Raw genomic sequence first — 23,165 nt, 5'->3', positions numbered from 1 at the left:
GGGTAGAAGAAATGCAATGGCAAAGCCAACAAAGAGCTGTGTTAGTGTCATTTTAAGGCGGATCTGTTCAGAAACATGGCAACAATATCGAGCATTTACAAGCACTTCACCCAAAATTCAAGCACTTTCCACTCCTTGAAAACACATTTAAAATTCATGCATCTTGAAGGATTTTGCGCACCCGTACAAACCCTAAGGGACACCACTCACGTGTTGAAGTCAATGTATCCAACTTTATTTAAGTGTAAACAAACGAAAAACAGACAACAAAACAACTGCATAGGAAATGTTTAAAGTCCGAAGAGCGACAGCGCGAACGGCAAGCGGCCCAAAAAATATTATAGTCTCCTTTTGCCTTATTTAGACTGAAGACCTGACATCTGCCCTTGCACTCGGCACAGTGTGTGTGGAAGAGACACAGGCAATCACGAAACACACGCAACACACACGATGGCTTTTTGGAGGAAATGCCAGCAGCACTCATCTAAACTCAGCAAGCCACATCCACTCGCGCTGCCTCCTGGACTGTGAGGGTTTACATTCACTGGAGTTCTGCTTTGACAACATACGCAAAAAAGAGAAGAAAAAAAAAACCACAGCCGCGCCCTCCCCGCTGCAGGGCCCGCACCGATTGGATCTGAGAAACCGCCTTCCTGTGCAGACTTTGATTTTTCGTCAGCAAAGGCCGTAATATGGTGTGTAACTATGAGAAAGCGGCTCCTGTGAGGCTTCACGTCAAACAGTCATATTTAAAGGTGGTCCTTATATATCGAATAATTTGTCAAGTGAAGGCCTGAATATGGTGTGAAACGATGAGAAAACACATCTTGTGAAACATCAGTTGGATCGGACCTATTTAACCCTTATGTTACGGTCTCCAATGACCCATTTTCAAGGTTGTGAAATGTAATAAAATGATGTGTCTCAGGGGCCATGGAATGAAATTACAATGGGATATATGGTTATGGATGCATGTTGTAATAATTATATTGAGCGATATTTGTTTTAGTGATCATGCCTAAACTGGACCCCAGGCTCAAAATTGACCTGCTAGCAACGGTGCCAATTCCTAACAAGGCCTTTTATTATAAGAAATTAGAGCTGTGCTTTTAAAAGGTTTTTTTGAAGAGTGCATTTCAAATGTGGGTTCAAAACACTTACATAGGGTGTAAAACTACCATGTCAAATATACGGTTGAATTAATCCGGCTCGCCATAAATTTCTGAGTATAAGGATAAAAAAGGAATAAAGTCTTGATGCAATTTCTATTAACATATTTCTTAAATAAAAGCAAACCAAACGCTTTCTCCAGCTGCAAGAGGGCAGTGTTGAGTTTATCTAGTGTGTCGAGTTGGTTCAGGTGTAAAACTGCATTCATTTGAGTGTTAACATAAACCAGTTGACATTCGATGCCAAACATCGAAATTCTTCCCCGTTGTTTGTGAAGAAATATAGTGCATATAAGAAAGTTCCTTTGTCATATAAATTCAGACCACATAATCCAGACCATATCTGTGATTATATTATGTAGGGTAAATTACTAATGTATGCTGAATGATAAAGCACAATATTAAAGAATGAAGCTAAAACTTGACATTCTTCAACTGATTCGGCCTGCCTTAGAACGGAGTCGGGATCTGAACTGTGTTTGACATCCATGGTGTAAAACATTGGGAAAATATGCGTGTTACATGTGTGTGGTAAACGGTGTTTTACAATTAAATTCATTTATGGCTAATATTGTTTCTCCTCAGTCTTAAGCAAAGCATTGGAGTGTAAACGAGACAAAGAAAGCAACAAATGTCTAGCTGATCGGCCAGCCAAACCCCCAGCCGATGATGGGAAATCAGCTGCCGTCCTTGATGGAAGTGCTGAGTCGGTTTCTCATTTCCACAATGAAGATAAGAGGGCTGTCAGTGAGCCTTGTGGTGGAGGAGGTGGTCTCGAGGGCAAAGAACTTCACAAAAATCACACTAATATCTGATGGGTTTTTTCAATGTTTAACACTCTAAGAGTCTTGTGAACTCCAAATCACTTAAAAAGCACAACTCTACCCCGCAAATTTGGCCTTTAGAGACCCTTTTAAATACATCCGATCCATCTGAAACTTCATAAAATGTGTTTTTCCATGATTTCACATTGCATTCAGGCCTTCGCTCATCAAAATATTTGTTTTTGAAATTCTTCGTACAAATACGGACCACCCTTATTAACCAGATAGACGTTAATGCTGGTTTACGCCACCCGAGGAATATTGCTGATGAGGGGGACGAGTCGGCGGCAAAAATGGAATTGTGCAGAGGCCCAGCAGCGTGGTCGTGGAGAGCGAGCAATCGGCCAGACGCTGCCGAACCCTTTTCTTCACAAAATACATTCTAAAAGGGCCCATGAGCATCAGGTGGTGTGTGGCTTTTGTACTTTTTTTGTCACGTAAAAAGAATCAAGAAATAATCGGGGGATGGATTACCATATTTTCCTTACTCTAAGGCTCACTTCAAAACTCAAAATTAGCCGGAAATTTGAATGCGCGCCTTTCAATCCTGCGCGCCTTATATGCAGACAAAATCGAAAATGCGTGATCATATTTGTGCAGTTATTGATTGATCGATAAATTATCGATGAACACAATTGCGTAACGATAGTGGCAACGGGGATTGAGTCGGATAATAAGTGTCTTGAATTCTAGCCACCGGGCTGCTAAGGACGTGGATGGTTGTTCATAATTGCATAACGTTTACTTAACGTTGGATGCAATGGGAGTCGAACCCAGATCGATGCAGGGAGCCGCTGGGTCCTATCAACAAGCACAATAGGGATACAGACGACACACGAAAAGGCAATTCCTTTCATCTCATTATAACAGTATTTTACCAAATATGTTAGAGAAATGAGAAAAAGTGATTAAAATCGGTACAAAAAGCTGTTTTACTTTTTCTCAACTCCAACTAAGCATTCTACGTAGCAAAAGCTTGAAATACGTCCAGCCATACATTTATTCATATCTTTCAGGATGACCAAATTACTTCCCACAATCCCTTCCTCTTTATTCAGTTCAGAATCCCATGCGCTTGGTAAAGATTTTGCTACCCGCGATACAATACTACATTTCAAGCCCAGTTTCATGCCTAACGATATTTTCACGTGACTAAAAAATAATGTAATGAAATTAAAGCTAATGCATTTTCGTGTGTCGTCTGTATTCCTAGTGGAAAAGTGTCAGCGCTCTCACCACCGCGACACGGGTTCGAGTCCCATTGCATTCAGTTTTTGCAAATTTTGTCAGCGGCACCCATTGACTGATCAATTATTGTACTAATATATACCGTAAACGTATGAAGAGCCCAACAGTTACACAGGAAAAAAAAACAGTAACTCTTGCTGTGGTATCAATTTCATGCACCTTGTAGTCCAGTGAGAATTATATCAATAAAAATATCATAAGACTTTTTGAGGGGGAACTGATAATCCACGAGCCTTACTGTGCGGAAAATACGGTAAATCAGTAGAAGGTTCAGTTTCTTTTTTTTCCCAAGATTTTAAACAGACACACAAAATAATCAGACTAGCACTAAGGATCAAAACGGGGAAAAGGAGAGATGAAACGGGGCAAGGGTGTTCTACTTTATTTCTATGGAAAACAGTTCATTGAGACACCAGCAGGGATGCTAAGAACTACCTGAGATATATTTCATTTCCTTGCTTAATTTTCACCAATCTTTTTTTATATTTTTTTTATTTTTAAACGTTCGATTAATAATTTTAAAAAGGTCTACGACCTCGCACATATCACCCCGTGCAGCTTTGTTTTTCCCGGACCAGCCAAACTGGTGGACCAGTGAAGGTAACAGGGATGAGGGGGGGATATTCATGTAGGTTTTTGTTGCGGGCAAATCTATCAATTGAAGACAACAACATTTTTAAGAACGTGTTGCGAGTAAAGCGCCTGAGTGGTAAGGCATGCAAGACACACGGAGATGCGTTTTTGCTGCCTAAAAATCGACCCCTGCCCCCACAAAAAAGAAAATTGATAAACTGAATATGTTCCACGCAGCCTCACTAGCTTCACATTATCCTGGTGAATTGTTACTCCTAGGCTCGAGACCATGATCGCTCAAAAGAAAAGCGGACGTCCCCTTGTGTTATGAAAAAACACTGATTTCACTGCGTTTATCACATAAACACAATTCTCAATTAAAACTCAATGTTTTGGACCAGTGTCGGTGCACAGAACATATTCTTATAAAGAAAAGAAAAAGGTTGAATGAACAGATTGTGCTCTGCGGGGCCTCTTGAGGAAAAACCTGATCAAACCGCAATAAACATTCTATCCTAGAAAAGGTGTACTCATCTTTGGGAACATTTCCTGATTCGAGCCACCTGATCCCCACCGACCAAAAACAAGAAAATATGCTTTTCTCCCCAACAATTATCCCCCCAAAAGACTTTAGAATAAGTTTTTTTAAAGCATGCAACAAAACCCCCAAAAGTAAATAATAGTATTAAAATATTTTTTCCTCTTAAAGAGTGGAGACCTAAGGATCTTCAAGATAGAAATCTGCAATCTTATTTTTTTTTCTCCCCGAAAAAGGACGCAGACGTGGATGAACGCAGTAATACTGAAAACGCAACGGCTCGACCGACTGCTATTGTTCTTCTACTGTGTGCTGATGAGGAAACGTTTCCTCTTGCGATGTTTAAAAGCCGTCGGCGCCGTTGCGTCCAAAAATCAGACGGTTGATACGTTGAGGTCCTTGTGCCTTCTGCCTCTTGCAAAAGGCAAACGTTGGAAAGGAAGCCTAACGAGTTCATTGTGGAGTGGTGAAAGGGAATAGGGGCCCAGCCCAGTGAGTGCATCCCGTCCGTCTCGCTCCACATTTAAATCTCGGATAAAAGCGTGGACCGCTCGACAGCAAGTGTGGTCCTTGGCACAGAACTCTCAGAGATCATTTTGGCACTCACTATCGACGGAAGTATTTGGTTTGGTTGGTGATTTTTTTTTCACGAAAATTAATCCGAGAAAGGCATTTATGCGTACTATGGCAGATGAACCAAGCGGGGAAAAAAAAAACGAGATGGTAAACATATGACCATAACACGCGTGTTGAATACAGTGCCTCAATCTTTGGTCCTTAAGCTACGGGACATGCACTGTACTGCAACGCTCAATTCACTGCATCAAGGAGAAATATAAGGAAACAAAATCTGGTGAGGTAGGCCAGCATGTGAAAAAACACAAAAATTAAAATGAGGTACTCCGATAGAAACAACACAAGTTTGAGGTATGTGTAAATAAACAGCAGCTACGAAGTGACGGACGAGATCTTCGAGGTAGATTGCTCAAGGCTCGGGTTAGGGAGGGGAGGGTATGGTTGGTGTCGTGTGCGGATGGCCCCCGCCTCAAAGGAGAGGGCTCGTCGGCGAATCTTTCTGTGTTTTTTCTCCGGGATAAGGAAGCCGCCGACGGGAACGTGAATGGTCGAGTGCGTTCGAGTAGGGCACGGATCTAAAAAAGGGGAGGACTGGGAGGTCTTTGGTTTTCTATGCGCTTGGACGTAGGATTCAAAAGAGGATGTCATAGGGACTCATGCAGCTGTCAATGCAAGCCAACTCCATGAGTTGATGCCAGTAACGATTCCCAGCAACAGTGATTGATGAACGAATGTCAATTTTTTTAGTTGGGCACTGCGCAGATATTCTAACTTTGGTTAAATCTAGTAGTTGGTCTTTAGACCTCCAAATTTAGAGGATCGGTCTTCTGGTGCAAAGGTCTGGAGGCGACCCCTCAGACCTGAGCGGGCTTTCTCAGTTGCGGCCTCTTCGATGGATCAGAAGAGGGCGTCTTTTGAAACCCGGATTTCTTCCAAAGGACTTGACAGTGAACGCCGCGGAACCTCCGGCTTCATTTCGACAAATGTAGTGCTTTTGTCATCGTTAAACCCTTTCAGGGGATGTTACCTAGTCATGGATTTAAAATATACTGGTCCACCCTTGCGAATAGGAAGGGTTCACTGTATGATATCTTAAGTTATTCGATGTTACAATTTTCGTCCTCTGGACTGTGTTCTATCGCTGAGGCTTTTGTTTAACACTGCCTCTAGAAACAATGTCGTTCGACTACGATTAAATCTCGACGTCAAGATCTACAATAGATTCTAATCTTGAAAAATTGATCCCACTACATCTATTTGTGGGTCCTCACCTTTCATAAGAGAGTGAGCAGTCCTTGCATACAATTCTTCGCGTACTGCAGCTGACTGGGTGTCACAAATACGGTCGAGCTGAATTTCTTCAGGGGCTGCTCTTTTGTAAAGGTGGCAATTTCTAATTTCATTACGGGCCTGATTTGCTTTTAAGAGAGCCGCTATAAAGAGGCATGAAGAAGCTCTGATCATTTCAAATTAGCAGAACTATTACCTGAGCTCTTTCTTTAAACATATCATTGTGGCATTTTTCTTCACGCCACATTCCGCTTGGGCTGTAACGCCAATGCAAACTCGAGCATTGTGTTGAGGGATGAAAGTAATAGCGAAATGAAGACAAAACAAAAGCTATGATGGAGACTACACAGACATTACAGTACTGTACCCCATTTCCATTTTTGACGTAATGCCTTCCGTCGAGAATGAATCATGCAGCTTCTACAGCCATCCAAGTACAGCAACACATTCAGGAGGTTCGCACTCGTTTAAAAAGACGCACAGCATTAATTCCATTACTCCTGTGCAAATAATTCGACTGAAGAGTCTCTTTTCTCCTATTTTTTTGTCTCTCTTAAATAAAACTATAGAGGTAGGCTTTTCTTTGTAAAACTTCACGGACTAATAAACCTCTGCTCAGTGACTATGATTACATTCATAAAGAGCTAAATGAGGTAGGTGTGGAGCAGAGGGTGTGAGGTTTCCCCCTCCAAAAAAAGTGAGAAATTCCCTGAGAAGGATACTCGAGAAGAGCTTGCAGAAAGACTTGAGCAGCTGACTTAAGGGAAAATGGCTCTTTTCGTTTTGCTACCGATTATCTATTTGTTGAGGTCCTTGTTGAAATTCATACCGTATACTGGGATGAGTGTGTGTACGGAGGGGAAAGAAATTTGAGGTTTAACTTCCCTTCTCATCAACGTGCTCTCAGCCCTCTGAGCTCTCCTCCTATCGTGTCAGTTTTTTAATCATTCACTCGCCTCCGTTATTGAAGGTAGGGGGAGGGCGCTGGGTTGGACACAAAAACGGCAAAAGGCCCAACAGAGGGAGTGAATTTTCGGGTTCTAGAACTTGAGGATACGATTATTCCCGAAGTCAACAACGACGATGACACCGTCTGGCATCACAGCCACCCCGGAGGGACGATCCATTTGTCCAAAGCCGCTTCCTTGGGTTCCAAACTTGCATAAAAAGTTCCCGTTGGGCTCAAACACTTGCACGCGGTGGTTGCGGGAGTCGGCCACGATGATCCGGTTCTCCTGGTCCACCGCCACACCTTGGGGTCTCAGGAACTGGCCGTTTCCTATGCCCTCCGAGCCCAAAAAGCGGGCCGACTGGCAGTCGGGCTGGATGACCAGGAGCCGGTGGTTGTTGAAGTCGGTCACCACGAGGTGGTCCTCGTGGTTGAAGGCCACGCCTCTAGGCGAGTCAAAGTGTTTCCACAGAGCCCCCTCGAAGCCGTATTTGTTGAGAAACGAGCCGTCGGTGGAAAATAGCTGCACGCGGTGGTTCCTGGTGTCGGACACCAAGATCTTACCCTCGGAGTTGACAGCCACATCCCAGGGATAGTTGAACTGCCCGTTTTTGGTCCCCTTCTCCCCGAACTTCAGCAGGAACTGGCCCTCAAATGTAAACACCTGTCAAGGAAAGCAAATGTGTCAGGGCATGAGAATAGCACACAGCTGAGGAGCTTTGTTTTTGCATGTGTGAGAGTGAGTGCGGACATTTTCAACAGCTGTTTCTAAGCTTGCCATTACTAATATATACATGTGTCAGTGGATGTGCGAGCCTGTGTGAGTTTGGGAGATTTTTGTCAAGTTTTTTTCTCCAGAATTTCTTACCTGCACACGGTGATTGTCCTTGTCGGCCACAATGATTCGTCTCTGGCTGTCGCAGGCGACCCCGGCTGGGCGGTCAAACTGACCCGGCCGAGAACCCAGAGAGCCAAACTTGTGGTGGAATGCTCCACACGGCTTAAATATCTGCATTGGAAAGAAAAGGTGTGGGTAGACTTAAGCTTTTAACAGTTAATTAGATGTTCGTTTTAGCAATGTCCAGAAACTGTACTTATATTTCTGTTTGAGTTTCTCAACCTTTTTGAGCCAAACCAAAAATCCTTAATCAAAAAATCTAAAGAAAGATTAAACTCATTTATATAAATCACTGTATTATTAACATAAATGGCTTTCCTAGGGAGCAAACGCTTGTCACTTCAAACACAACCTGAGCACTGAGAAACCATTTGATTGAACTATTTATTTATGTATCTTATTCAAAATATTTTTTTAATTTGAAAGAACTCATTTGATTTTTTTTTATCCATAGTTATCAATACTTTTTCATGTGTTGTCTCTATTCCTAGTGAATTGTTTCTCAAATTGTGGGTCATGTGCATTTGTCATAATGCTAAAAAGAAGCAAAAATGGAGGGTCGGTTACACTCCTTAACAGGAGATCCTTTTCAGTCATTTATGGAGGGAATTTCATTGTAATTTTGTTCCCTTTTTATCCCCATAATAATGGGTCCCAAGAAAGTTAGTGATAAGGGGAAGGAAAAGTGAAGTCGAAGAAAGAAAGGATTGTGAAATACAAAAATGGTGTGCGAGTGGCTGAAGGTACAGTAAATGGTTTAAAAATGTTGTTTTCTTTTAAGATGTAGCTATTTTGAAGTAGTTTTAGGGGGTCGCTTAAATGCAATATCTACTTATATGTGAGAATATACAATACTTGAATTTGTTTTGGTTTTGCTGGCGCTTTTGTTGAAAAAGGGGAAATATTCTATCTCTGCTTTGAACTGCAAAATCCTTTGATTGGATAAATTTGAGAAAAGGAAATATTTTCTTGATTCTCAGCTTGGGTGGAATGGTGGGTCCCAAAGTCAGACCAGTTGAGAACCAGTGGTCTAATGCATAGGATATGGTGCTCTACCCAGGTTTCATTCCTGTTCCATCCAATTTTTGAAATCGTGATCAGCGATATATTTTTACTGATCAATCAATGCACAAATATGTTACTTATATTTCTTTAGTGCAACGCTAGGCCAGACTGTGGTTTTAATTCCATTCACCATCGGATGCTGTGTGCCTAATAGTGCAAAAATACAGTAATTTATGAACGTCTGCCTAAAACTTATCTAACAACCCACAGAAAACACAAACCTGTATGCGGTTGTTGCTGCGGTCCGCCACCACAACATATCCTTCCTTGTCCACGCTTATCCCCCACGGTCGACAGAGCTGGCCATCGCCTTCGCCTTCGCCCCCAAACGATGAGACTTGGGAGCCCAGGGAGCCGTAACTCCGGCCCGATTTGACAAATACCTTGAAGGGGCTGCCCTGAATGTGCTGGTTGCACACGAAAACCGAAACGAGGTGTTCCCCCTCGCTTTTGGCCACGTAGCTGACGGTATACGAGCCGTTCTGGTGGTCGGTAACCTCTGCTGCAGACAGGGTGGTGTCCGCTACAGACATGACAATCCCGGTCACCATGTCGCCGCCCGAGAGACGGGGCTCCCCGTCGTGATCGTATCCGATCACTGTAAAAGCGGCGTGCTTGCCACGAAGCGCAATGTTGAGGCCATCGCCGTGTGCTTTGGTGACGGGGGCAAAGGCTCCGCTGCTGATCAGGCCCATGGATTGGATTGCAATGTATAGAGCCTGTGGAGCATTAAGGAGGAGTTTGAAACATTCATGGTACGTACACCTTTTTCATGGCCAAATTCAAGCACTATTGAAAGACTTTCAAAGCCAATTTTCCAAATTACCTGTAGCATTAAGAAAAAAATGTTTTGAATCATGCAGTTTTGCGGATCTGCGATTTACATGTGCGATTTTTTATCTTGCGTGTATTAAATTTATGAAGACATATGATTTTTAGATCTTGAGTAAATCACAAATATCTATCACATTCACATTTATGGGGCAGCAGCAGCTTAGGCCGTAGAGTGCTCATCTTGGGATTGAGTGGTCCAGGATTGATTCCTGGCTTCAATGCGTGGAAATGTGGAAGTGTCGCTGCTATTGATGTGTGTTGGTATTAAGCACATTGTAAAGTGCTTTGGGAGGTCTTCAGTGACCTGAAAAGCGCTATATAAATGCAGACCATTTACCATTTGTTTTTGAGACGAATCTCTGCCCAAATAGGTGTTAATAATATGTAGCTTACAGTTGCAGGAAGTACTTCCCATTAAAATTTCCCAAAGGAAATGGCTACCCTTATTTTTTGCATGGCCCTTAATAAATGTCCATAATTGATACGTAATACATTCACCAATACATATTTCATAGTGCCTTGTTTAGGTGTAGCAACCCCTCTCCTTTTGGGTGTGACCCGTAGAGGGCGATGACGCTTCATGGCACAGTGCCCTACAAACTAATACCAGCTGCAGTGAATCAGAAGACAGGAAAAATGCAATGGCAAAGCAGACACCAGCAGCGTCTGCCTAAATTTTAAGCAGACTTGTTGAGAAACGTGAGGAAAAATGTTGAGCCTTTATAGGAACTTTATCAAAACTTTAAGCACTTTCCAATCCTTAAATAATATTAGAATTCAAGCATTTTCAAGGATTTCAAGCACCCATGCGAACCCCGTCTCTGACAGATAGCAAAAGTTTTGAATTAGATCCTACCTGGTCTGGGGGCGTGAACATAAAGCGGTCGTCCTCCTGCGGCTGCATCAGGCCCCTCAGTGCTTTGAGTTCGTGGATTTGTGTCAGCATGCGCTCGCGTGCTAGCAGCAAATCAATGTGGCGGCCTTCGTCCAGCACTTGGCTAACGGCGGCGATGGTGCTGTCCAACTTGGTCAGACTCTGGTGCAGTTTCTCCACCTGCAGGTACAGCGACTTAGCCTTCAGCTGCCTGATTTTCTCCAACTGTGAGAGAAGAGAAGGATGAGAAAGGGAATTTATTTTCATGTTAGTATAAAATAAACGAGGGATTCTCAACTGGTCTGACTCCAGGACCCACTGTTCCCCTTTAATGACAACCTGCGATCTAAATTCAAGACATTGCCCACTTCTCAAATTGATTGAATGAAAGGATTGTGCAGTTTAAAGCTGAAATGGAATATATTCACCTTTTTTCAGCTAACCAAATTACCAGCAATACAAATTACTTCAAGTACCGTAATTACTGGCATAGAAGCATAATACGCATATAAGCAACCCCCTATAAGTGCTTTTTAAATAGCCATATACTTGAAAAAATTCGTACCCAAAATATTAATAAAACGTGTACCTGAACGTTGAATTGTTTTAATGTAGATTAATGTACTAGTAAAAAAAACAAAGATACTACCTTTTTAAGCCATTTATTGTACCTTCCAGCAACAATCGTAGGCCATGTTCGTACTTTGCTATCATTCTCGTTCTTTGACTTGATAATCGTTTTCCCACTCTGTTGGGCGGCAGTAGCTCAGGAGGTAGAGCGCTCGTCTTAGGATCAAGAGATAGCAGTTCGAATCCCGGCTACTCTGTGTTACATGTCGAAGTGTCCTTGGGTAAGACACTGAACCCCTAATACCCCCAATAAGCAGGTTAGCGCCTTACATGGCTGCATGGCCGCTATTGAGAAATGTGAAGCACATTGTAAAGCGCTTTGGGAAGTCATTGACTTGAAAAGCGCTATAAAAATGCAGATCATTTCATTTCATTTCCCTTCCCCTTATCACGAACTATATTGTATATTATCAAAATTATTTCTGTGTAGTCTTTTTTAGTAATTATCTCATGTTTCAAAGTAGGCTCATGTATGTAAAAAAATGGGTTTTTCTTTCAAATGCACTAGGTGCGGTTTATAATGAAGAGCGCCTTATAGTGTGAATTTTGCAGTATTTGTTCATCATTGATTTTTGTCAACAACGTTAACAATCGTTGCATGATCCATTCCAAAAAAGGAACTTGATCATTCTTTGTGGAAAGCTCTCTAGTGTTCTGGCATGACTCCCCCTCACTCCCACACCCACACCCGCCTGGTGATGAGTCTACCATGCCTGTAGTGAGGAAACACAATGCAGCGTGATCGTTGAATCTTCCTGGATTTGTTTCCCAGACAATAGCCGCCATCATCTCGCTTGCTGGCAGGAAGCTCCAGCTGAGCCGATGCGCTCATCTCGTGTCATTCATGCTCCTCACATGAGCTTTTGTACTGGCAGGGTGATGACCAGATAAGAATCTGTTACTGAACCTTTTACCCCCCAATCAATTACAAACTACAACCTAAATTAAGAAAAAGAAAATCTAAAATTTATTGAATGCAACGATTGTGCAGCTTAAAAAGAGATACATTTGAGTTTTATTAAAAAAGAAAAAAGGACTAGCAAAACAAAATCTTCAAGTACAGAAATCCCCCGATTATAGCGGTTTATTGGGGGCAGAACCTTACGCAAAACAAGAAAATCCACAAAGTAGGAACCTTTGTTTATTTATTTAATCATTTATTTACCGCACAGGAACAAACCCAATTTACAGGCTCATGTATATGTTTAAAACAAATAAAAGTGCCGTACTTTGTTAACTTTTTTTTTTTTTTTTTTTACAAAACTTCTGTACTGTCAAATTAGAATTCAAAAAATACATTTTCACTGTTTTATTGCTAAGCATTATGCCTTAAAGACCTTCACTTCACTCTACATGATACTCTGCAGCCTCCATGTGGCTGTTATGGAAAACTTCCGGTTCTGTCCAACAGAAATTAAACATTTTTGAAAATGCACCAGGAAGCCACTAGGGAGTGCCAAAGACCCACATAGCAGATTTAATACGTGAAGAGGTCCAACATTGTTGGCGATAGAAAGCATCTTCCTCTGTTGAGCCATTCAGAATGCAGAGCACAATGCAGGATGAAAATTCATGAAGCAGCGATACCCGAAGCGCTAAGTATTGAAGTGTCTCTAGAATAATGTTCCCTTTAAAGGGACAGTGTGCATTATTTAGCCCAAAAAAATATAATACTAAGCAAAAATGCATGTAATACATACTAACATGATTGTTTGAAATACCCAAAGGTTGCGAATTTCGTCAATTATGTCATAACATAAGCCTCACATAGAGGGACATCATTGTCAGCCATCTTGCTGCTACAGGTATCCCCAAAAACCAAAGGGGATCAATGTTCTATAATAGAAAGCAGACTGCAGACTTCTCAGGTTTCAGGCACATACTAAGCTCTGTGACATTCCTCTCAGTCTACACTCCTTGTAGAAAACTTGAGAATTTACAGCAGCGCAGTACAGATTTACATTTTTTTCGTGGCTCGAGGATTCAATTAAACTCAAGTGACATTCACAGCCATGTCAAAAACCATGAATACAGCCATGTGCTACATCAGGGAGCCAAATCTCTACAGGCACTTCTTTAGACAACCTTATTGACAACTCAGTGCGACAATATGACATTATTAGCCTGTAATAAACAATTTGACATTTGTCTTCGGACTGACAACGACTATCGAGATCGTCGACAAAAATTGCTAATGGTAATAGTCGACATTTAACTCCAGACACGTTTTTCCAACAAAGTGAGGCCTCGAGAACAGTGTTTTTTTTTACTTTGCAGTTGACGACTGAATCACAAAATGCCCAATATTTTCATTTGCTGTTCTACTGCTGCCTATTAGACTGTTGTTGGTTTACAGCGCTACAAATGTTTACTTGATTTGAATTATTTATTTGCCTGTCCCTAAAAAATGGACAGGCGTTTATTTATGGATATAGGCCCGACTGACCAATTCAATTTTTGTACAAATTACGGTATGTTAATAAAACTCAAGTCATGTTTATTTGTGAGTCCCTTTATCACAAGGAGTCTCAAAGGGCTGCACAGACCACAGACTATTCCAAACCACAGAGTATTATTACAGCATCCCGTGATCTAAAACCCACATGAGAGCAAGGAAAACTCAAAAACCTCAGCATGTGAAAAAAGAAAAAAACCTTGAGAAGCAAGGGAACTCACATGAAGTAATCCCACTTCCAGGATGACTGGGCTGTAACAGATGTCGCTTTAGCAAACAATACAAAAAAATGAAATATAAAATAATTAAAGAATAATATGAATTTAAAAAAAAGGATAACACGCTTGAAATCATTTTTCTTCATCGAACGAATTTTATTAAAATTTTCCATATCATTAAACCAACATCAACCTGAATTTAAGAAAAAATATTATATGATTATTTGTCTGGTGTTTTAATAGTACAATTTTGAAACTGTCATTATTGCAGCCCTAATTTTTACTGAACGTTAAAAAATTGATGAATCCGAAGAGTTACTGGATCAGGCATTTCAATCCCGGTACGCCATTTTACAGCAACCAATGCAATATGAAAAAAACATTCCGAATTCAATTCAAAACCATAAACCATACTGTTATATCTCGACGGGGTTGCACGACACCCCTCTGCACCTCCACTACTTTACACTCACTTTTTATCTGGCACGACTGGTATTCCCACCGCTCGCCGGCATTCCTTCAAGTTTAAAGAGCGGACGGAGAAACGCAGGGCATCGCAAATCTTACTGACAACTGCCCTTGTAAACTCAATGACTACAAGATGATAAAGAAAATATTTTATTCTCTGTAACATCTGTAGACAGTCAATCTGTTAGATCACAATTGGTGAGAAGGATAAAGGTAACAAGGGAGAGATGCTAAGGTTTTGTTCTTATCTACCTGTCATGATTTTGCGAGGCAAGCTGTGTGGCAGACGGTCAAAAATAGACGGACCCAAAGTGCCTAGGTTGTGGGGGATGACTAAGCATGTAAGCATACTTCTGTCCACAACAGGCATGTCAAGCATAAGGCAAGCGAGCTGGACCCGGCCCATTTGATGATCTACTCTGGCCAGCCAAAAATTTCTGAGTATGTCCAAAAAAGAAGCGGGTCTTAAGGGAATTTCTATCAAAAGTTATATATTTTTTTTAATTAATGGAAACCAAATGCTTTTTCCGGCCACTGGAGGGCAGCCTTGAGTTTGTATAGCGAGGTGAGTTAGTTAGGGTGTAAAACTACATTCACTCAACAGGTAAAACAAACCAGTTGACACATATAATGCCAAACATGAAAATCATTTTTTGTGAATAAATGTGTTGTGTTTAGAAAACATTCCTTGTCATCCGTGATTGATCAAACATAATACTGAAAAACAATGCTGATCTGGCCTGCTTGAGAACAGAAAGTCAGGATCCGGCCCCAGACCCGAATTGAGTTTGAGTTCTACTTTGGGTTGCGCGGGGCTTCTCTCTCGCTCATTTTGTTTTTTTATTGTTTGTTGTTTGTTTTGTTTGTTTTTAATTATCCACCTGTCATTTGTTTCTTTTTTTTTTGTAGAGGATCTGCCCTGCGCAGCATGTTTTTCTATTTCATGCGTAGTTTTTTTCCCCCTAACCACTAGGAGGTGCTAAATAATATGCCGTGTCCCTAAAAAAAAATCACACATCAAGAGGTTACCTTCCAAAGGAGTTCACACTCCCTCTCCTCCAGTGCTTTCTTGTGCCTTAGAACGAGGGCCTTCACTTCAGTCTGCACTACCTTAGCCTTTATCTCCACTTGCTCTGCCATGGCCTGGACTTTCTCCATGCTCAGCTGGAAAAGAGAAAATAACATGTGAATGGACGAGGATCACAAATCGACATGCTTTAAATGTTGCGGTGAGATGAGACAAAAGTAACCCTGATCAGCTGCGACTCCACAGCAGGATGTTAGACTGCCTGAAGAAAGATGACCCTCATAGACAGGATGCAGGTTAGAAAGAAGCATTAAAGGGAGTCTTGGGAGGTCAATGTGCAATCGTCTGCTCGAATACTATTCACAACTGGCAAACGCTAGAGATTGGGGTGTACCGATGTTAATTTGTAACTAGGGCTGCAACAAACAACTATTGTGATATTTGACTAGTCACAGACTATTGAAAAGATTAGTTGAATAATCGGATGATACATTTTTTTTTTTTACAAATTTACATCTTTTATTGAACAAACTGCAGATTTTTACAAAAAAGAAAAAACATTAGGCACAGGGCTCAATCAGTAGGGACATAAATCCATAAATAAAACATTTTTTCGGATAAATACATTCATTTATTCATCACATCCACTACACAGCATAATCTCCAAACAGAAGAGCAGCTTCAGCGACAGACTGCTGTCACAGTCTTGTTACACGGACAGACTGAGGAGATCATTTCTTCCTCATGCCATGAGGCTCTTTAACTCCACCCGGGGGAGTAAAAGCACACATTAATCCACACCCCCACATTGCATATTACCCTATTTTTATTAGTGTGTATTTTATGTAGCACTATTTAAATACTCTATATCAACACGTTACATTGGGTATTTATGTATGTATTCCTTTTACTTTATTTTCAACACAAGGATACTGCTGGAAGTGTGAATTTCCCTATGGGGATGAATAAAGTATTTATCTATCTATCTATCCATCCATCCATCTACATTAAAATCAAGTCATCATTTTTTGTCCCAGTGAACAAAGAACCAGCTGGTTAGCTGCAATGAAAGTCAATAAAATAGATATGTGGATTTTGTGAGGTACATTCAGTGGTCAACTGCAAAGTCTGAAAAAAAGAAGTAATCAATTCTTAAGTTCGAAATCAAACCGTTTTAACAACTGACGTTTCTCCTTCGGACAGCATGCCTTGAATTTTTAAAGATAGCCGTCAGGCATAGTCTGTAATGAGGCTCATATTTTCTTCTTTTAGCGAAACATACATGTATGAAATGTAAACTGCTTGTCATCCAAACCGTAGCGGCTTGAATGTTACTTAAATCTTAAAGAGGCAAGTCAGACTCAGTTTCGTTCAACCCTCTAACCTGCTTCTTAAATGTTTGCGCTTCACCGAGCTACTGCCACGATACACAAAGTCTGCTTTGAAAATGATTTCCAAATTGTCTTTTCATCAAACGTATTCAGGCTGAAATGCTGACTTTATGTTACCGCTTGAGAGAGATGCTATTGCACATTTGCGACCCTCAGGAGAGATTTAGTTCATGTAGAGATGTCTCCTTCTGTTACGAAAATGTGTCTGGCGCAAGAGTCAACAATGGAATTCATTGTCGACTAGTTATTAACTTCTGACAACAACCTCGACTAATAGTTGCAGCCCTTGAGTATTGATGTAAATGTCTCCCTTTTTTTTTGTAAACAAGATTCAGCAACATTTGCCGTTTACTCATTTCTTATCACATGGGAACAATGTAAAAATGCAGGACAGGATTTTACGTCGCAAGATGCATGGTTGACAAGTAGACAAAGTTTTTTTAAAAAGCGTTTCTTTCGGTGTCTACATTTATAACACTCCACTCATTTCACAGCAACGGTTGTGGTTGTCAACAAAGACATGCTTCAAAGTAGCAAAATGGCTCAAAGAAATTCATGAACACATCCTGACAAGTTACTTATTAACAGCGTTAAGCTCTACCAAATGAGGAATTTTAAGTCAGTTTTCCTCAACTGGTGTGTCAGGAACCGAAATTATGTTGTAAACCCATTTTCAGTGGGTCTTTGCCGAAGCAAATAAAAGCCCTCCTTAACCAAGTTCCTAAGTAAAATTTAAGACGTTTAGATTTTTTGAATGACTTTTGAAATCAAATTTAAGACCAAGTCGACAAAAAACTACTTTTAACAATAAGGAATAAATTATTAGACAGCCACTTCTCATTAAATTTTCACTTTCCCAGCATGGTCCAAAGTAAATGTCTGTCCAAAGTTGCTATGTGTATTGTGGGTATACCTAAGACACGAGTCTTCTCTGAAAGGCCCGACTGAAACCACATAAGCCTTTTGATAGCTTCGTTATCGTGGTCACGCGATGTTGCCACAAAAGTAAATTGGCGATTTAAAAAAAAAAAAAAAAAAGACCATTGATAAATGTTGCTAATTGTTTTTATTTCAAACCAATATCAATCTCATTCATGTGTTCACTCTATTAGGATTACAAATTCAATGCCTTTTAAGACTTTAAGGATCAGTGGGAACCCTGTGAACAGTAGATGGCGATAATTCCTAGCAAATGTGAGTTGACACCAGCTGTCTCGCACCACAGAAAAAGACCAGCAAAGTTGAGCATGGGCAAACACAGATACAGTGGAGAACATATGCGATATGGATTTTATCATATTGAAGACAAAGCTACTGAAGTGAAGCATTTGGGATTTTATCGAAAATGTATGCGTGTAATTGGTCAGTAGATGTTGCTGTAGTGCACATACTGTATGTCAGAGTCAAGGCCCGCGGGCCACATTAGGCCCGCGAGAGGGTTTTACCTGGCCCGCGTGACGATATCAATATATTATTAGATCCGGCCCGCAGGCCGCTGCAAGCCAGAAGCCCGCAGTACGCATGAATACTACATTTCCCACAATGCAACGGGGACGCGCCGAGCGGGAGCAAAGCAGGAGGCGGTTTGATTTATTCAGCAGTCGATCAGCAGCAGTCATTAGCATAACAGCAAAAATTAGCCCACAGATACCCATCAACAATGGCTAAACGGAAGGTGGACACTGAAAACCGGGGCTTTCAAACAAGGTGGGAGTTGGAGTACATGTTCACGGAGGTAGCTGGAAAACCTGTGTGTCTGCTATGTGGAGAAAGTGTGGCGGTGATGAAAGAGTACTTGTATAATATTAGACGGCATCATGAAACAAAACACACGCCTCAAACAAGTAATGTAGAGTTGTAGTAATACAGTACTGTATATAAATGTATGTAAATACAGTAATAATACAGTAATGTTTCCTGTGCAATTACACATTTGAAGTTTTTACTCCGTCCAAGTTTAAAAGTTAAATATGCACATAAAGAAGGTCTTGTTTTTTGTTGTTCCCCTCGGGAATTTTAAAGCTTTATTGTCTATGTTGACTATGTTGTTTTTGTTTGCCGACTCTGTCCTGGGAGTGTTTCTTGTTTTTCGGCTTTTCATGGAAAATAGATCTTGATGTGGACAACAGTCTTTTGATAAAATTGTCTCCTATTTAACAGAGAAAATGACTTTTGATTGTTATTATTTGTTAATCAGTAATTCCTTTTTTTCACACTAACCCAGAGAAAGCACAGAAAGGAAAGTCAATGTACATTTGAGCAGGACAGATGAGGTCCAGTGTGTTGATTGCTATTGGTTTTAAGTAACAAGAGATTTTTGCACTTTATTTTATTGTATTTCGAGGCAATATTTCTTTTTAATAATTTCAGATGATTGAATGATAGAAAATGGTTATGAGTTGTTGTTATGAGATATGTTCTGAGTTTTTTATATAAAGGACATTTGTATTTTGTGCCTGCTGAAATTAAAAATGACTGAGAGTCATAAGAAAATATTGCTTTATTTATCCAATCATATTGTAATATATTTGTTGTGTTTTCAGTAGGTTAAATCTTGGTTTCAGTAAAGATTGGACAGTCCGGCCCTCGGCTTGTAGCCAAATGTTTTATTTGGCCCTCCGTCCATTTGACTTTGACACCCCTGCTGTAGTGCGTCGTGCAACCTTAAACGATTGCTAAAAAGCTCAAGGAGGAATACAAACCAGAGACTCAAAAGTGACCTAAAGGCATCATTTTACCTCTCTTTTTTTTACCAGCCTTTTGTGGAAAAAAAGAAAAAAGAACAAGGTTTATCTATCTTTTCCATGGCCGATCTAAAGCACTTTTTAAGGACTTACAAAAACAACTTTCCAATTTCTCCAGGACCAATTTAGGCATGTAATATGTAGCTTACATTTTTAATTGCGAAAAGTTCTTCCCATTCCAATGTTATTCATGAGGGTGGAAGAAATTCAATGGCAAAGCGTTGGCATCATTTTTAAGCAAACTTCTTTTGTTTTGTTTTTTAATTAATGCATGGTCAGGTTGCCGAGAAACATGTCAACAGTTTCAAGCATTAACCCAAAATTCAAGCATTAAAACAACAATAAGATTTAAACATTTAAGGATTTCAAGCACCTGTACAAACACTGAAAAAGCAAAAAGGAAAAAAGGAAAAGAGAAATTGAACTAAAGAAAAAAGGGGGAAAAGAATAGAAAAAGAAAATGGGTTAAAAGAAAAAAATGAAAGAAAAAAGAGAAAAGATAAAAACAGATAAAACAAAAAGAAAACAAGAAAAAAATGAAAGAGAAAAGAGAAATGCAAGAAAAGTGATGAACGGAAAAAAAAGGGAAAAAAAACTTTTATTTGTGTGCCTGTAGCAGCAAGATGGCTGACAATGATGTCATATTTTTAATCTTTTCAATCAATACATTTAAAGAGTGTAATTTTTTTTCTTGATTTCGGTTAAAGCCTGTAATTCCCACTCCAATTACAATCCATGCGGGGTCCTCAAGTAAGTCCAATTGAGAACCAACCACTGTTCTAAGTTATTTGAAATTCAAGACAAACAAATATTAAATACAACTGCAACTATAATTTCAAAGTTTAGTGAAGGTGCAAAAGTGCCCGGCGAAGAGTAAGAAGTGTCGATTTGCATATTCAAACTTGACAATTTGGGCCAACATTTGGCCGGCTACTCCTTTGGTGTTTCTGTGAGAGGTCAACAGACCTCACAGGGACAAAAGGGGTGTTCGGATAAGGCGGTCCTTTGTGATATTGGCCGCAGGGCTCAAAGGTCAGCTAAAGCTTACAGGTCGTGATCTGCAGCCCCCGTCTTAGAAGGCATACCACACTCCCCTCCCTGCAGCAAGAACAAAGACCAGCAGCGGGTTTTTTTCTTTACTTTGCTGCAGCGTAGGAGGTGGGCATCTCCGGAGACAACTAAATTAGACTTCCTGAAGGGGAAGAAAGTAGTTCACATTTTGCAGTGAACTCATTCAATGCCATAACGTATTTTACAGAAACATTTTACCAGGGTGCTAAAATGTAAAAATGCCTGTTTTGTTTTATGTATACAAATAAATAAAAGGGTTTGGCGCAGGTCTTAAATCGGTATCAAGCCTGTGGGAATGATTTCAGTATAATTAATTACCATTAGGTGACAGAAGTGGCTTTGATCAGATCTTTGTCCACTTATCGAGGAAGCCCCCACGTCCTAGTATTGCTTCCTGTATCCAGCTATTGAAGTGTGTAAGTGGCCCTAAATGGCGAGTAGGCATAGTGAAGTGGTGTGTAAGAGTAGTGAAGATATGGATAAATGAAGAGTTAGCGCTTCTAAAAAAGATTTTTTCTTCTAAAAAGGTTAAGTCCCATCTTTGTATGATCAAAGAGTGAAGGTTGTGCACATCTGCAGTAAACCCGATCGTCATGTTGACCAAAATCGTGTGATCACGTCACCAGAGACAACAAGGTGCTGAAAAGTTCCTGCAAACTTTATGTATCTGTTCATTGGTTCGTGCAATAAAATGTTATTTTGCAAGCAAATTGCCCCTGTGTTTATAACAGGCATTGTTTAGATATTGGAGGTATCACAAATGCAAAAAAACACCAAAGTAAAAGTCCTGCTTGAGGTGCAACTTTTCACAAAAAGCCATTTTTCTCTTTTTCTTGAAAACTGCTGTTCACTCAAGAATTGTAAAAGCTAGAATCATACTTCATTTTCTACAAAAGATGAGGGTTCAAGTCATCTTTTGATATGTCCTCTGCCAATATAATTACAGAACACCATTTTTGTACGCCTTAAAAAATGAGTGAAAATAGCAAAAATCGGCTCTTCCCATTTAAGAGAAATGCCTGGCATTGTATGAGACAGCATGAAGGACTCACAGGTCAATTTAAACAGCCCATCAATAAAATCTGTTCAAGATTCTGACCGCTTCACTTTTTCTTTGCTTTACAATGTTTGCAAGTGTGAACGCTGCTCTCACAGGGAACTCATTGTCTACAACACAGATCGGACAACACAGTTAATGACTCCACATTTTCATGCAGGGAATATTCTGACTGGGATCAGAATTCTGATTTTTAGAGCAGTCCGAATGAAGCGTTCGCATGACTACTGACAAACAACCCTATTGACAAGGGGTTTGCCACTATTCCGATTACAAAGTCTAAGCCAAGCATGTCAAACATAGAGCCTGCGGGACCTGGCCCGTTGGATGATTTAATCCTGCCAACGAAAATTTTGAGAGTATGTCAAAAAAAAAATCAGGTCTCTAGCTCATTCCTATCGAAAGTATTAAAAATGTAAACCTAATCCTCCCTCTGGCCGCTAAAGAGCAGTAAAGGATATACTCTCAGCTTTAGTAGGTCCAGTCTAGTAGTTGGATCTCATGTAGCCGGCTCCTACAGCTTAAGGCTAGTTAAATCCAAGACTTGAGACTTTTTTGAATGTCTAATAATAATAAAATCAATGCCGTTTAACACTTTGAGGATCCGTGAGGACCAGGTGGAGTCTGATCATATTGCACCTGCACTTCTAAAACCTTCATTTTGTATTTCATTTTTATTCATTTCAAACCAGCATGACAATTTAGATAAAAAAAGGATTTTTCTGGCTCCCACTTGAATTTCTATAGCACGGTGAGTTCATGCAACTGTAAAACTGAAAATAATCCAGTTAACGCATTCAATGCCAAACATAAAAATAGTGAACAGCTTTGCTAAACGTAAAATAAATGCAGGTAGGCGCAGTAGAAAATAAAAAATTACAGCTATCTAAACTCAGTCGGGCAACACATACTTCATCGAAAGGCTGCATCATTTTAGGTTTCAGACCAGTATTGCAATTTCAAAGTGATCTTCGATTTCAATGAAGAGGGCATTTTCTGAGTAGTTTTTTTCTTCTTCTGAGTACTTAACCCAAAATGACCTGCCACAGTGATTTTAAAAACCCAGAAAAATTCCATTGACTGATATTTTTGTTAATTTTGAATGTTATGCCTTTTCCTAAATTCGTCCCAGAGGTGAAAAAATAAAATTTTATTTTTATTTGAATGGTCATGTAAGCTGTATAAAAACACAGGAACTGTCCTGAATCATTATAACATTCTTTAACCTCGGGAAACGGCACCCTCTTCTTTTGTGGATGCTGTCTG

The 23,165-nt window shown here is 40.3% G+C and overlaps 1 protein-coding gene across 1 annotated transcript in view; it reads right to left on the bottom strand.

The window, feature by feature from the left end:
* Window positions 1-213: 213 nt before the first annotated feature.
* trim71 (tripartite motif containing 71, E3 ubiquitin protein ligase) overlaps window positions 214-23,165 on the bottom strand; it is a 48,890-nt gene continuing 25,938 nt past the window's right edge. Inside the window, exons 3-7 of the mRNA XM_088328944.1 lie at window positions 15,639-15,773; window positions 10,821-11,063; window positions 9,352-9,849; window positions 8,036-8,176; window positions 214-7,831 (exon numbers count right to left, since the gene is read on the bottom strand). Coding sequence (XP_088185070.1) covers window positions 7,259-7,831; window positions 8,036-8,176; window positions 9,352-9,849; window positions 10,821-11,063; window positions 15,639-15,773 — 1,590 coding nt within the window. The 3' untranslated portion in view covers window positions 214-7,258. The remainder of the gene's footprint in view (window positions 7,832-8,035; window positions 8,177-9,351; window positions 9,850-10,820; window positions 11,064-15,638; window positions 15,774-23,165) is intronic.

This window comes from Urocampus carinirostris, chromosome 2, assembly GCF_059441175.1.
Source record: "Urocampus carinirostris isolate Australia breed hairy pipefish chromosome 2, RoL_Ucar_1.0, whole genome shotgun sequence".
Taxonomy (NCBI): Eukaryota; Metazoa; Chordata; class Actinopteri; order Syngnathiformes; family Syngnathidae; genus Urocampus; species Urocampus carinirostris.
This window is presented reverse-complemented; position numbering and strand designations above follow the sequence as displayed.